At 33.7% G+C, this 15,136-nt stretch overlaps 1 protein-coding gene across 28 annotated transcripts; it reads left to right on the top strand.

Moving 5' to 3' along the window:
- Positions 1–934: 934 nt before the first annotated feature.
- LOC142614753 (putative disease resistance protein RGA3) lies at positions 935–14,152 on the top strand. Of its 28 annotated transcripts, none has more exons than XM_075787355.1 (18): positions 935–4,238; positions 4,366–4,460; positions 4,847–4,910; positions 5,311–5,413; positions 5,539–5,726; positions 6,520–6,653; positions 6,955–7,103; positions 7,605–7,671; positions 7,758–7,893; positions 8,540–8,634; positions 9,337–9,437; positions 9,899–10,087; positions 10,187–10,344; positions 11,209–11,316; positions 11,446–11,538; positions 12,564–12,664; positions 13,432–13,527; positions 13,644–14,152. In XM_075787355.1, the coding sequence occupies exon 1, from the start codon at positions 1,142–1,144 to the stop codon at positions 4,235–4,237; it is 3,096 nt and encodes a 1,031-aa protein (XP_075643470.1). In that variant the 5' UTR covers positions 935–1,141; the 3' UTR covers position 4,238; positions 4,366–4,460; positions 4,847–4,910; positions 5,311–5,413; positions 5,539–5,726; positions 6,520–6,653; positions 6,955–7,103; positions 7,605–7,671; positions 7,758–7,893; positions 8,540–8,634; positions 9,337–9,437; positions 9,899–10,087; positions 10,187–10,344; positions 11,209–11,316; positions 11,446–11,538; positions 12,564–12,664; positions 13,432–13,527; positions 13,644–14,152. The 28 variants fall into 28 exon arrangements, with proteins under 28 accessions (XP_075643470.1, XP_075643469.1, XP_075643475.1 ...); XM_075787354.1 differs by having other exon boundaries at positions 11,092–11,316; XM_075787360.1 differs by lacking the exon at positions 10,187–10,344.
- Positions 14,153–15,136: the final 984 nt, after the last annotated feature.

Here is a 15,136-nt window from a genome sequence, read left to right as displayed (position 1 = left end):
TGATAGTTTCATTTAGAAACTTGACCCTTGCCTAGGAGGTTGTATATTATGTAATGTAAATATTCCCTTCATTACCTAATTTGAGAGTAGACTCCATAAGTTTACCCACATTTAATGTTTATTGTTTAGAGTCAATTTTTTTTTTCTATATGAAAAAATACACTTTACACCTTATAACTGTCAATTTTTGGTTTAAACAAATAAATGAAATAATCTCCGAAATTATTTTTTAATGTTAAGATATTAAATGATGTCGTTTGAAAGGATATAACAAAAAGTTTTTAACGATAATGGACAAAAGGATTAAAATGCAGTGTTATCAACGTTTATTATTAATATGATAAATTTTGCATTTTTTTTTGAGAAAAGTTTTAGATTCAATTAACTAAAATGAAAAGTGATCAAAATTATAGGATGTCAAGTGTGTTGTCTCTTTTTTTTTTTTTTTTTGTTGAAAACAAATACAAAAAAAAAGGCTGGTTAAAAAAAAAAAAACACACATCTGCAATCTGCTGGAAACGAGAAAAAGCAATACTACATGCATAAAAATTTCATGATATTTTTTATAATAGATTTTTTTTTTTTTCACAATAGGACAAAGTGATGGCCAGTGATGCTTAAAATTTCACCAAAATAATTTCACAAAATTTTTCTAAGTTTATAACTTTATATATTGGAGAATCAAGTTTAAAGTTAGAACTTTGAAACCACATTATCTACTCAAAAGAAATAAAAGAAAAAAAAAAACTTTGAAACCACAATAATCGTAAAGCTATTTACGCCAAGTGATGGCCAATGATGCTTCAAAGAGTAACGGGGTTGGGAATTGGGATTGCTGTGGGATCCACGGGGCTTCCTTTCGATGCCAGGGCCCATGGCCCATCATTCACGGGTATATATATTTACAACGAAATAATTGTTCGCTTTTGACTTTGAAGTAAAGTAACTTCAGGAAAATAAGCATGTGAAAACGCATCGTTATGGCCCATCATCAATTACGCGTTTTACCAGCATGCAGTACACAAGGCCCCGGGTCTTTATTACATTTTGATCGCTCTGACTATTACATTCTCCTCTCGCAGAAATCGTTCTCATCTTACTCTCCTCACAAAGTTACTATTCATTCAATTCCCACTAAGAAATGGCCGAAGGAGCTTTGGTTGGCGTTGCTAAGGGGATCACAGAGAAAGCGGGCAACCTTTTAGCCCAAGAAATTGTACTACTCTGGAATCTCAAAGACGATATTGAAAAGCTCAACGACACAGTTTTGACAATCAGTGCTGTGATTCAGGATGCAGAGGAGAAGCAGCAACACAACAATCAAGTCAGAGTGTGGCTGAAAAGGCTAAACGATGCACTTTATGAAGCGGACGACTTGCTGGATGACATCTCCACTGAAGCTTTACGGCGGGAAGTGATGACACGGAATAAGAAAGCAAAAGAGGTACGCATCTTCTTTTCCAAATCCAACCAGCTTGCATTTGGTCTTAAAATGGGTCATAAGGTTAAGGCAATGAATGAAAGGCTAGATGCTATCAAAAACATTAAGGGGTTCCACTTAGATGAACGTCCTGTAGAGACACAAGTGGGGGGTTATAGGGTGAGAGAAACTCATTCTTTTGTACGAACTGAAGAAGTCATTGGGAGAGATAATGATAAGGAAGAGATTATAAAAATTCTTTTGGATCCCAATGTTGAAGAGAGTGTTTTGATCCTTCCAATAGTTGGACTTGGAGGACTGGGGAAGACCACATTAGCTCAACTCATATTCAATGATAGAGAAATCCAAAATCATTTTGAGCAAAAGCTTTGGGTGTGTGTCTCTGATGATTTTGAAGTAAAAGTAATTGTTAAGAAAATTTTAGAGTGTGCACAAAATAAGAAACAAGAAGAAATTGAATTGAACACATTGATTAATAATCTGAAGAAAGAAATTGATGGAAAGAGATACCTTCTTGTGTTGGATGATGTGTGGAATGAGGATCCTCAAAAATGGCTTAAACTAAAAAGTCTTTTAATGAGTGGGGCAAGAGGTAGTAGAATGTTAGTGACTACACGCATTAATAAAGTGGCAGAGATTACAAAAACTATTCAACCATACATGTTAGAGGGTTTAGATAAAAAGAAGTCTTGGTCTTTATTTAAGCAGTTTGCATTTGCAAACGAACAAGATTCACTGAATTCAAACATTAGGGAAATTGGAATGGAAATCCTTGTAAGATGTAAAGGAGTCCCCCTTGCCATAAGGACTATAGGAAGCCTATTATACTTTAAAAACACGGAAAAAGAGTGGTTATCTTTTAAGGATAGTGAGCTTTCAAAAGTACCTCAAGAAGAAAATGATATCCTACCAACACTTAAGTTGAGTTATGATCATCTTCCATCATATTTGAAACAATGTTTTGCTTATTGTTGTTTATTTCCAAAAGATTACAAAATTCATAAACCAACATTAATTCAAATGTGGATGGCACAAGGTTTCATTAGGCCTTTAAATCAAAATCAATGCCTAGAAGATGTTGGTCATGAGTATATTATGGATTTACTTTGGAGATCATTTTTTCAGGAAGTTGAGAAGGATGAGAGGGGCAATATTTTACATTTCAAAATGCACGATCTTATGCATGATCTTGCAAAATTAGTAGCGAGATCTTACAACACCACTTGTAATTCAGAAAAAGAGATCATTGATGAAAAAATTCTTCATGCGTCATTTGGTGGTGAGTCACTATCACAAATTCCAACTTCATTGTTCAAAGCTAGTAGGATACGAACATTTATGGTGCAAGGTCAATTTGGGGATCCACATAAATCAATTTATGATTCTAAAATCGTTGCAAGTTTTAAGTTCATTCGCTTGTTGGATTTGCATCGTATGGGCATTAGAACCGTTCCGAGTTCTATTGAGAAGTTGAAATATTTAAGGTATCTTGATTTATCTGAAAACTCCATTAGAATGCTTCCTAATTCTATTACGAGATTGCATAATTTGCAGACTCTCAAACTATATAAATGTCGTTTTATTACCAAATTGCCCAATGATTTTACAAAATTGGTCAACCTTAGGCTTCTCGAGATCGATACCTTGACTCATATACCACGTGGATGGGAGCAAATGACTAGTCTTCAAGCTTTGTCAGTATTAAAATTTGAGATAAGGGACGGTTCATGGTTTAAGCGTAACAGTGGATTGAAGGACCTTCAGGGACCAAACGAGTTGAAATTTCCAAAACTTCAAGAAATAAGTTTATATAATTACGAGGGAGTGAAATATCCAAATTGGATGTCATCGCTCACAACTCTCGTAGAATTTAGATTAGAAGACTGTAACAAATGCCAACATCTGCCACTGTTGGAGCAACTTCCGAATCTCAAGCGTCTCTCTCTCAACAAATTGGATTCTCTAGAGTACATGTCAGAGATAGATTACGGTGAGGAGCTCTCTAATTCTTCATTCATCCCATCTCTAAATGAACTCTATCTCCTTCGCTGCCCTAATCTAAAGGGATGGTGGCGACAGAGAAGGGATTCTTCAGAGGAAGTCGATGATGATAACAATCATTTGTTGCCCTTTTTTCCTGGTCTTTCCGTCTTAGAAATTGAGAATTGCCCTAAGCTTACCTCCATGCCTCTGTTTCCAAATGTCGGATGGCTGGCATTGGATATGTGTAGCTTGAAGCCATTGAAGCAGACATCAACACTCCAGATTGAGATTGCCAACTCCTCCTTTGCCCCTCTCTCCAAATTACAAAATCTGATAATTGGGACTCTAAATGAACCTTTACCCAACCTGTCCAACCACGTTTCGCTTAAGAATATGAAAATTCAGGGTTCTATGGAGGTTGATTTATCAAATTTGGATGCCGTAGAATGGCAAGGCCTTAAGAGCCTTCAATCACTTGAAATTACGAGATGCCCCAATTTAATATCATTGCCTGAAGGGATCAATGTCCTTACCTCTTTACAAACACTGGATATTGGGTTTTGCCCCAAATTAAAATCATTGCCTGAAGGGATACAAGGTCTTACCTCTTTACAAACACTGAAAATTTGGGATTGCCCCAAATTAAAATCATTGCCTGAAGGGATACAAGGTCTTACCTCTTTGAACACACTAATAATCTTTGACTGTCCCATCTTACTGAAAAGATGCAAGAGAGAAACAGGCGAAGATTGGCTAAAGATTTCTCATATCCCAAACTTGTACGGGGATGTACTTTGGCAACAAACCAACTGAGGTATCTAACTAAACCACCGTTTTATCCAATGTTTCATTGAAAATCAAAAACCCAATTTCTTTTTCTTCTTTACCTCATTTTTTTCTCATTGCCTATCTCAATATATTTCTTGGTGATTGAATTTCAGATAAAGAACCAAATGAACCACAGAAGACTCGCTCATAATAATTGCAACTTGATCAAACCAATTGTGCGGTTCAAAAATTCATCAACTAACCATAGGTACTGTCTCATTCTTTCTTCTCTTTCCTTTTAACCTCTTTTATCCTATCATACGATTTTTAATTTTTATTCCTTAATTTAAATCTTCCCCCAATTAGGAAAAATAATATGTGAATTTTCCCAAATCAGTTTCTTTATTCTAAGAAATTACATGTTTGTGTTTCGAATTAAGTTGATGAGGTGCTTTATTTCTCATTGTGTAAAACAAAGTAAAATTAGCCACTAGGTGATGTATGAAGAAATAAGAGGAGAGCTTTCTGAACAAGTGATTGGGGTTGCTGTGATGCCCTGGATTTGATTGGATATTGACTTTAAGTGTGTGTTGTGTGGGTGTGTGATAAGTCCCATATTGGGTGTTTACTAGGCTGAAGTTATTCTTTCTGCAGATGTCAGCAACATGACCGGATGTATTGTTTTGGTGTGTACTTCAGGATTTGATCAACCATTGAGGTAACTTTCATACGCTATCCTAATTGACATAAAAAATTGGTCTCTCATACCGTGTGACTTGATGCATTCCATTTATGTACTAATATCAATGCTTGTTTTATTTTATTTTCACTTGCTATAGGAGTGCATGTTCTAATTAAATAAATCTGAGTAGATTAGGGTTCAATTTTTTTTTTCTTTTTTTGGAAATATGATAAACAAATTGTTACTTTTATCACCTAGTCCCTTTAATGTATTTCTCAAAATTAGGTCCGATTGGTTCTCTTGGATCAATAATTATCAAACAGAAGCGATGGAATGATTCTATTTCCAGCTATAGTAAAACAAATCTTGATACTGATTGGTTCTTTTCTCTGTGTTTTTGGTGAAAATTTTCTAATCATGTTCATGTTTCATGTAGGAGTCCTTGTATCATTCTGTCTGGGAACTCAGCAAATGTGACTGGAAGCTTTATTCTATTTCTATAAACAATTAATTTTTTGAAATCAGCTTATGAGTTGAAGGTAAGGCCTTGTCTCAGTTCACCAAATGAGAAAGATCAATGCTTTTAAACGTGCACTTCCTCTCCGTATGCTTCCTTTTTTGGTTGTGGGGATTTTTTTGGGCTGATTTAATTTTTATTTATTAGGTGGGCGTGTAGATTTTAGGTGGTTGAAGGAGGAAGCAATCCAGTGTATGAAAGAGGCAAAATGGCCATTGATATTCAGGATTGCCCCAATTTGACAATATCATTGATTGTAGGGATTTGTTCCCACACCTCTGTTGTAAATACTGGAAAATTCATCAGTGTCACCACAATGATGCAAAAGGAAACAGGTGAGGATTGTGCTTACATCTTAGAGTTGGAAGGGGCGGTAAGAAAACTTGTTATACAAATCTCTGTTTTATCCCAGTCCTTGAAAGAAGTCAAAATCCAAAATTTTCATTGTTCTCTCCAAGTTTGTCAATTTTTTCTTAGTTAATGAATATCAGATCTTGAAACAAATGAAGCACATGAGAGAATTGCACTTAAAAAATGTGGATTAATCGAAACTTCTTGGTTGCAACAAATCACAACTCAATGGTTTAGAATTTTCTTTACATCATTTATTCAAATATTAGGAAGCAGAAGATGTGAATTTTCCTTCATCTATTTCTTATTTCAAACAATTTATGGATAAGGTGATATATCTTGATGCTTTGATTTCTCGTTGTGTGAATAGAGTGAAAATCGGCACTTGGTGATATTGGGGTAATGGTTGTAGGATTAAATCTGGTACCTATTCCTACATTACAGATATTTTCTGTTGTATCTACAGATGATGGTGATAATGATGTGAACAACAGAAATTCACAAAACCTAAGTTAAATTGCTAACTGTTATTTTGTAAATAACTAAGTTATATCTACATTTACTCTTTATTTTGATTAGTATCATGGTGTTCATTGAAAACAAAGGTTGAAATTAGAGTCTTGAAGTTCACAATTTCAGTAATGGATTTTACGTGGCACTCCACTTCGACTTGAATTCTTTAAAATCAATTAATAATTCCTAATTATTTTGAAATTGTTCCTATATTTTATTGAAAAAATAAAGTACGATATTTTTCTTAATCTTTGAATTTTTTAGATTGCAGGTTGCCTTGGGTTAAGACTTAAGACTGTAGGTTATTGCTCATTGTAATACCCAAATAAAGGAACTTTTCATTTTCCAGATGGTTGCCTTGCAGTTATTGTACACTCCTAGAGGTTAATGTTACAAAGGTAATAACACACTAGTATGCTTCAAAAGTTTATTACAAAACTAGATATCAGTGTGTGTTGATTACTGCTATTGTCAATAAAGACTTAATATCAACTATTCTTCCTATAAACATTAGCAGCAGAACCTGAGGCATAATTTTATTGTGTAAGTACAGGTTTTGTTCATGGTGATTAATATTGGAAGCTCTTACATTTTGTGACACTTTGATTCAGAGAAGAATTCAAGTAATTTGAATAAAGGGGCTAGTGACCTCTTTAAATTTAAGATTCAAATTTCAATTATTTTTTTGTTGTACATCAGATGCATTGGCACAGGACAAGTAGAAGTGTAGATGTCTATCAAAATGTATAAAGCGATCTTTGGTAGTTTCAGGTGGCATAATTGCATTGACATATGTTGATGATTGCTTTTATAAAGAACGTAAGTAGCCTTCATGACCTTTATGAGAGGTGAGCCTATGCTTCTAAGAACCTAATGATTTAATTTCTGCTTCTATATACTTTACTATATGATATACGTAGCTACTTTTTTATTTGCAAGTTTACACACCCGGTGGGTCTTGTAAGGGAAGAATGTGCCATTGGAGCTAAAGCTCATTGGCGTATATGATATTTGCAACTTAAACTTGCTGAAGTTGTATATTTTTCTAAGCCTTATTTATGTTTTTTTTTTTTTTTCAAATATTCAAAGATACTTTTCCCTTATAGTTTTAGCTTTACCTATTGAGGGGGAGTGGCAACTAGGTTTTTTGTTTGTCTTTTGTTGGGGAGAAAGTTGGGAGGAGGAAGAAAGAGAGAAATATCTTTCTAGTATAGAATATAAAAATTCCATTGAATTCTTACTTGCAATGAGGATTTTGATTTTTTATAATCAGACAACATGAAAAAGTGTTCAAACTTCTGTGGTATACCTTTTTCTTACTTATTTGAGAAAATGTTGGGTGGAAATAGGTCATGAGAGGGCCAAGCAACGCACATCCCAGAGATTGAAATCTTTTCAGGAAGATTTAACTCCACTGTAGGTTCATTCATTTCTTTTCTCAGTCCCCTTTTCATTGATTCAAATAGAAGTCCAACTATATCTTAATTTTCTGGTTTCATCAGGTATGGTGAGTTTATCAGTTATTAGCTTTTAGCAGATGCCCTGAGGAACATTACTAAAGGAAACAAATTTAAGGGTGCATGTTTCTTCAAACCTAGCTGGTAATCAGATTATGCAGAAATTATTGGAAAAAGAATGGTAACTATCTCATTCCTTACCATATATAATTGAGGATTACAATCCGGTGCAATCCTTAGGGTATTGCATAAGGTGCAATTCACCTTTCCCTCTCTCACAATTTTTTTTCATTTTACTTTTTAAACTTTTACTTTTTACTTTTGTTAACTTTTTTGTTAACCTTTTTTAATCAATGGTTGAGATTGAAAGTTGCTTTTTGCAACTATCAATCTCAACCATTAATAGCAATTGCACCCGGTGCAATACCCTAAGTATAGCACCGGATCCAAATCCTAAAATTGACATCATTGCCTGAAGGGATGGGTGGTCTTGCCTCTTAGCATACACTAGATATTTGGGATTGCCCCAAACTAAAATCATTGCCTGAAGGGATACAAGGCCTTACCTCTTTGAAGACACTACAAATTACTAGCTGTCCCATCTTACTGAAAAGATGCAAGAGAGAAACAGGCAAAGATTGGCCAAAGATTGCTCATATCCCAAACTTGAAAGGGGATCTACGTCAGCAACAAACTGAGTTATCTAACTAAACTACCGTCTTATCCAATGTTTCATTGAAAATCAAAAACTCAACTTCTTATTCTCCTTTACTCTCATTTTTTTCTCGTTGACTATTTCAATATATTTCTTGGTGATTGAATTTCAGATGAAGAACCAAATGAATCACAGAAGACTTGCTCATAATAATTGGAACTTAATCAAACCATTTGGGTGGTTCAATAAATCAACAACTAACCATTGGTACTATCTCATTCTTTCTTCTCTTTCCTTTTAACCTCTTTTATCTGCTCATATGATTTTTAATTTTCATTTCTTATTTTGTAACTTCCCCTGTTAGGAAAAAGAATATGTGAGTTTTCCCAAATCAGTTTCTTTATTCCAAGAAATTACATGTTTGTGTTTCGAATAAAGTTGATGAGGTGACGTATTTGAGGTGCTTCATTCCTAATTGTGTAAAACAGAGTAAAATTAGCCACTAGGTGTTATCCGAAGGAATAGGAGGAGAGATTTCTCAACAAGCAATGCCTTGGATTTTATTGGATATTGACTAAGTGTGTGTTGTGTGGGTGTGTGATGAGTCTCACATTGAGTATTTACTGGGTTGAAGTTATTCTTTCTGCAAATATCAGCAACATGACTGTATGTATTCTTTTGATGTGTGACTTGATGCATTCCATTTATGTACTAATATCAATGCTTCTTTTATTGTATTTTCACTTGCTATAGGAGTACATGTTCTAATTAAATAAATCTGAGTAGATTAAGTTTCAATCTTTGATTTTTTTTTCTTATTTTGGAAATATGGTAAACAAATTATTACTTTTGTCACCTAGTCCCTTTAATCTATTTTTTCATTTTTGCAAATTACGGCTTTGTATCTTGAATTGAGTTGATGAGTTGATTTGTTTTATATGCAACTATGCATCATTACTCGCTATGTAGACAGAGTAAAATTGGGCACAAACCACAAAGTGATATCAGGGTAATATTGTGGGAAGAATTAAATTTGGCAGCCATTCTGCAGGAACTAGCTTGTTGTGCAGGTATTCAGTTGATTCAATTTCTTGTTATGTATGAACTTCCAACTTGCTGTTATATCTTCAAATTTTTTTTTTTTGTTGTAAATAATACCATGTCTACAAATAATTAGTTTTATTAAAAGCACTACTTGATATATGAATCAATTGTTAATTTCCAATTGAATTGAATATGTTTCTAAACCAAAGAAACAGAGGTTTCACTAGTAATCAAATGATATACATTGGGAATTCAATAACTAACAACATTATGGCATTGAATTGATACTCGTGAAACATTTGTGGCTTTTGTGATTGAATTCCCGATATATATATATATATATATATATATATATATATATATATATATTTAGTTATCTAACAGAAAAGAATAAATGATTAATTATTTCCAGCTATAGTAAAACATAGTCTTGATACTGAATAGTCATCACTTTTTGGTTTTTAATAAAAAATTTCATTTCTTGTAGGAGCCCTATCATTCAGTCAGGGGATTTAGCACGTGTCTGGAAGCTTCATTCCATATATATATATATGTAAACAATTTTCTGGAATTGGCTTACAAGGTGAAGGCAAGGCCTTGTCTGAACCAAGCTATATGAGAAAGATCAACGCTTATAAGCGTGCACTAGCTCTCTGCATGCTTCTCTTGAATGATGGTGAGTCCTCTTTCTCTCTCTCATCTCTTGATTGTGGAGATTTTCTTTTTGGGTTGATGTAGTTTTTATTTATTTTTGAGGTGGGTATGTCACTTTTAGCAGATTGAAGCAAGAAGCAATGCAGGGTATTGGAGAGTTGGATTGGCCACTGATATTTGTGCCCTCACCAGTGAGGATTGCCAAAATATTTGTAGATACTGGGAATTCATCAGCGTGTCATCTTACCACAAAGATGCTAAAGGGGATCCATTTCAGTGGTATGAAAACTTATGTCTACATATCATTGTTTTTTCCCTATCCTCGATAGAAATCAAAATCAAAATTTCTTCTTTGTTCTCTCCAAGAAATGGAGCTTAATGAAAACTATTTGGTTTCAACAACTTAATGGTATTAGAATTTTTTTTCTCTACAACTCAACAAAATATGCGAATTTTCCTTTTATCTATTTCTTATTTATATCATGGTATCTCATATTGAGTTGATTAGGTGGCGTATCTGGATGCCAAGGTTTCTTGCTATGTAGATAGTGTCAAAATTGGCACTTGGTATTGTGGTAATGTTTGTGTCGGGGGGGGGGGGGGGAATCTAGCGTATACATCTACAGTACATAAATTAGCTTGTTGTGCAGTATTTGTGTTTATATATGTGTGTGTGTGTGTTTATTCCTTTTTCGTGTTGTGCAATATCTACAATTGATGATGACAACTACAACAAAAATTCACAAAATTTAAGTTAAGTTGCTAAGAACTATTTTGTCAATAACAAAATAATTTCTGTATTTACTCCTAATTTTTTTTAGTATCTTGGTGTTAATTGAAAAGAAAGGTGCTACAGTTGGTGTTCTAGAAGTTCACAATTTCAGGGGTGAATATTACTTGGTGCTGCACTTGGAATTGATTTCAATTTTTACAATGAATCAATCATTCTTAATTAAATGGAAGTTGTTCCTATATTTTATTGAAAAAATCAAAGTACCATATTTGTCTAACTATATAAATTTTTAGATTGCGGGTTGCCTTGGGTTAAGATCATAGTTAATGCTTAAAGTGGTAGCCAAACAAATGAACTATTCATTTTCCCTTTCATCATGTATGGTGAGTTTATCGGTGATTGGATTTTAGCCGAGGCTAGAGGAGTATTGAATACTGAAGCTGGCAAGCTTAAGAGTGCATGTTTCTTCAAACTTAGCTGGTTATAAGATTATGCAGCAAACTATTAGAAAAGGAAAGGTAACTATCTCAGTTATTACCAAATTTAATCTTTTCACGTAATTTAGGTTTCATTTTTTGGAGTTTGCAATATCGTTGGCATATTATTAGTTTCCTCTCTTATTCTGTTTTTATTTCATTTTCAAACAGAGCTTTGGTAGGTTCTAATGAATGAAGAGCATAGCTTGTTGTTAGAGCAGACTGCAGAGTACTCCCTGATTTTATAGATAGCTTCATTTCATGGTAAATGATTCTTGGACTTTTCACCACTGTGACGTTTTTTTTGTCATAAATGTTATTTTTTGTGCTTCTCAAAAGTATTAACCTTTATTCCTACATTATTTTTTGTGATTCTCAAAGTATGACCTTTATTCCTACATAGTAGTATTCATGAAGCTTCTGATAGAAATAAGTCACAGGAACTATCAAGAGAAATATATTAATCTGGACTAAAGATGCCATTAGTTACTACAAGAGTTTTGATATTACTATTTTCTCTATTTGTGGAAGGTCCAGACATGATGCATATATTTTGATGAGAAAGCCATCTGATCTTGCTCTAATAGAAATGTGGTTGATATACAACTTCTAAAGAAAATAAGAGATTAGCATTGTCAGGATCCATGTTTAAATGACTAGCTGATTTTTAGGGAAAATATGTGATTTTCCAGTGAGATTGCACCTAAAACTTTCCATGAACAACGATCGCTTGGTGAGTGCATTCAGTTCATTAGCATGACATTTGCTTTCATCTTTGAAATTGCCTTACATTCTTAAGGATGCTTGGCATACAAAATAATCCAGCAGTGGACAATTAGAGTTATGACACCTACGGCATATCACTTGAATCTGCACCTTCTAGTTTCAATAACAGGAAGTCATTAGTTTTCACAAGGCTTTAAATGAAATGCCAAATAATCACATGCTTAATGGCATTGAGTTGTCTACTCATGAACTTAATTTTGCCTTCTTTATGAGTGGCCTGCTGGTATTGGCAGAGCTACAGTTCCTTCTCTTTTGTAGACTTTGTTGATTATTTGCATTTTAGCTTTGTTAATAAATTTTTATTACATATCCAAAAAAATAAAAGGATTGCGAAATAACTATAGCTATCAATCAAAAGACTCCAAATGAGTAATGTTCCAACTGTTTGGGTCCCCAAGTAAAATTATGAATACATTATTGTTACTAATTGGACCTCCTCTCTTCATGTTGCTTATATTAATTTTCCAATTATGTTCACTTTCTTGGTAGTGGTTCTTGTATAGGTGAGTATCGGGATTGAGCACATGTTCCAGCAGTTTCATTCTATGAATCAAGTTATATATGTCAACGCTTTTCTAGACAGAAATTTGCACTTAAGGTGAAGGTAAGGCCCTGTCTCAATCCATCTAAATGAAGCTCCTGGTTTTCTACCTGACTCTTATTTGATATTTTTTCCTTACTAGAAATTATGAAATGTTCCCTGTTTCTCAAATAAAATTGCTACTCAAATGACTACAAAGGTTTCCCATGATAATATTTTCTGGTAGCAGCTTTTCAGAACCCATGGAAAATGGGCTTCTGAATTCCTATTGTCTCAACTGAGTTACCAGAGATTTTATTGGTCCTCCTTGGTGATTAGTTTCTCACATTTAAACATCAATTTCTTAAAGGATTGTTTATCATAGAAAATTTTGATTGGTTGATAAACGTTTGGAGTATGCTTTCTAGATATTGTGAGAAAGAAGTTATTTTCGTTTAATGGATAAAATTTAAGTATAGGTACTTGCACTCACTATCTTTAGGAAACAAAAGCTTCATATAGAATTCAATTAAATTTGCGCAATTGTTTTCTTCACCCACAAGATTTTCAAAATATTTCTTAAGACAATCACCATTTGAATGTTAGGGTGAAGTACCATCTTATTTAGTTTAAGCATTGATTATGTGTTTGAATTTTTTCTTCTTCCACGAGAGTGAACAATTCACACGTGCAATTAGCTAACCTTATTTGAATGCATTTCTTGTTAGGCATTGATCTACTCAGAATTTTCAACTTGTTAATTGGAGTTAACACAATTAATCAATTTTATTTGTCATTCATACAATATTAAGTTTTTTCCTTATAAATGCCAGATGACTTTTTTTTTGCAGATTAGATGACAAGAGCAACAAATGTGATCTCATACCACTGTGAAGTCCACCACCTTGGAGGACTTGTGCTTTTGTGCAATAAAGTGGAAAATAAGGGTAAGTGGATATAATAAAAGAACAACATCAATTTTTGGTTTTGTATTTGGGTGACTGTGTCCGCATAACTTGCATCTTGTCTTATGACATACTTTTGTGTCCAGAAAATGTTTTAGGTATTATGTTGGAGCAGATATCAAATTGATTTTAAACCAAGAAGAGAATGAGAATTAGTGGGTGAAGGAAGCAATTGAAGGAGTTCTTGTTTGTTCCATGTAGTTGAAGACCTAACAACCATCAAGAATAGCTGCCGTATCCCCAACTGGGAGGGGTATTCTTAAGTGGGGAATTCAAGCATGAATCTCAAGTGTGAAAGTCAAATTTGAATTGTATCTGACTTGGAATCCTTTTATTGACTTTGGCTAGGACTCTATTTCTTTTTGGTTTGGTACTGTACTTGGTTTAGGATTTGAATCATTTTACTTAGGGTATTATACATATGTGGGCTCTTTATGAAATATCTTCAGCCTTGGCTCTTGTAAATTGAGAGTGATAGTTCTTTGGGTGTATATGGGTTTGGGTTCTATGAGAGTGTCTTTGTGTCACATTTGTAATCTCCTTATTTTCTTAGTGAAACTTTCTTGAAACCGCCCGTGGATGTAGGCCTAAGGCCGAACCACGTAAATCTTTTGTCTTCTTGTGTGATTCTTTCTTCTATTTTTCTGTTTATATTCGCATAAACTTATTATTCTATACACTTGCAAAAAATTGACATGAAAACATTTGCCATATCAAGGGATCTGTTCTATTGATCTCTCTCTCTCTTGCTAGTTATTTAGAAAGGTAATTTATACCCCCTTTATTTTGTGGTTATTTCATTGGCAAAAAAACTTGCAAGCTTGATTTTATTTCTTTCCTTTTTATTTTCCCATTTCTTTGGATTTATTTTGCAATTCTAAGTATGTTTAGTGTTGCTGTGAGCTATACAATGAGTTTTTCATAGTTTATCTCCTTTAGTTTAAAGCATCCATAATTACTTTCTTTTATTTGTGCATTTTGGTGAATACATGTTTCTATAGAGGAGAAAAGCTTTAAAGTTGAGCCAATTGCTTAAAAATGCTGTTTAGATCAATCTCTAGAGACAAATAGTGAGATAGTGAGACCTTTTTTGCAAAGAAGAGGCACTATCTTGGTCTGAAAATCGATGGGTCTTGTCAACGACTGTCCATCTTGGTACCAAAAATGTCAGATGTCCATGGATGATTTATGTTATGACTGCTAGATATATAAGATCTTTGTAAGAACGTATTTGCCGTTGTTTTCATGGTATGTTCAAGTGCAACAGATGCAACTAACTTATCGTTGTTTATACTTCTATGTTAGTGTTGATCATTGAAGTGCTCCGTCCTCAATTAGATACTCCACGTCTTTAGCGTAGCATAGCAACAATCATGTAGGAGTAACAAACATTTTACTGAAGTACTATAAAAAAAATGCTTCAAATGGTTTTATTTTAATTGGGCTTTTGATTAATAAAATTTGATGTTGTAGATTTTCCAAATTGCTAGGAGTCAGATTGGTTTAGTTTTGGTTCTTAGCAAGCTATTGTATTATTGTTAAGTGGTTCAGATTAGTTGTAACAGATTTGGTTAAGTTTGATTTAGAGCAC

Source organism: Castanea sativa, chromosome 11 (assembly GCF_040712315.1).
Source record: "Castanea sativa cultivar Marrone di Chiusa Pesio chromosome 11, ASM4071231v1".
Lineage (NCBI taxonomy): Eukaryota > Viridiplantae > Streptophyta > Magnoliopsida > Fagales > Fagaceae > Castanea > Castanea sativa.
Note: the sequence above shows the minus strand (reverse complement) of the source record. Positions and strands in the feature narration are given on the sequence as shown.

What these genes read in the sequence shown, in the direction of transcription:
- LOC142614753 (XM_075787370.1), top strand. Translation starts at nt 1,142, where the DNA reads ATGGCCGAAGGAGCTTTGGTTGGCGTTGCTAAGGGGATCACAGAGAAA.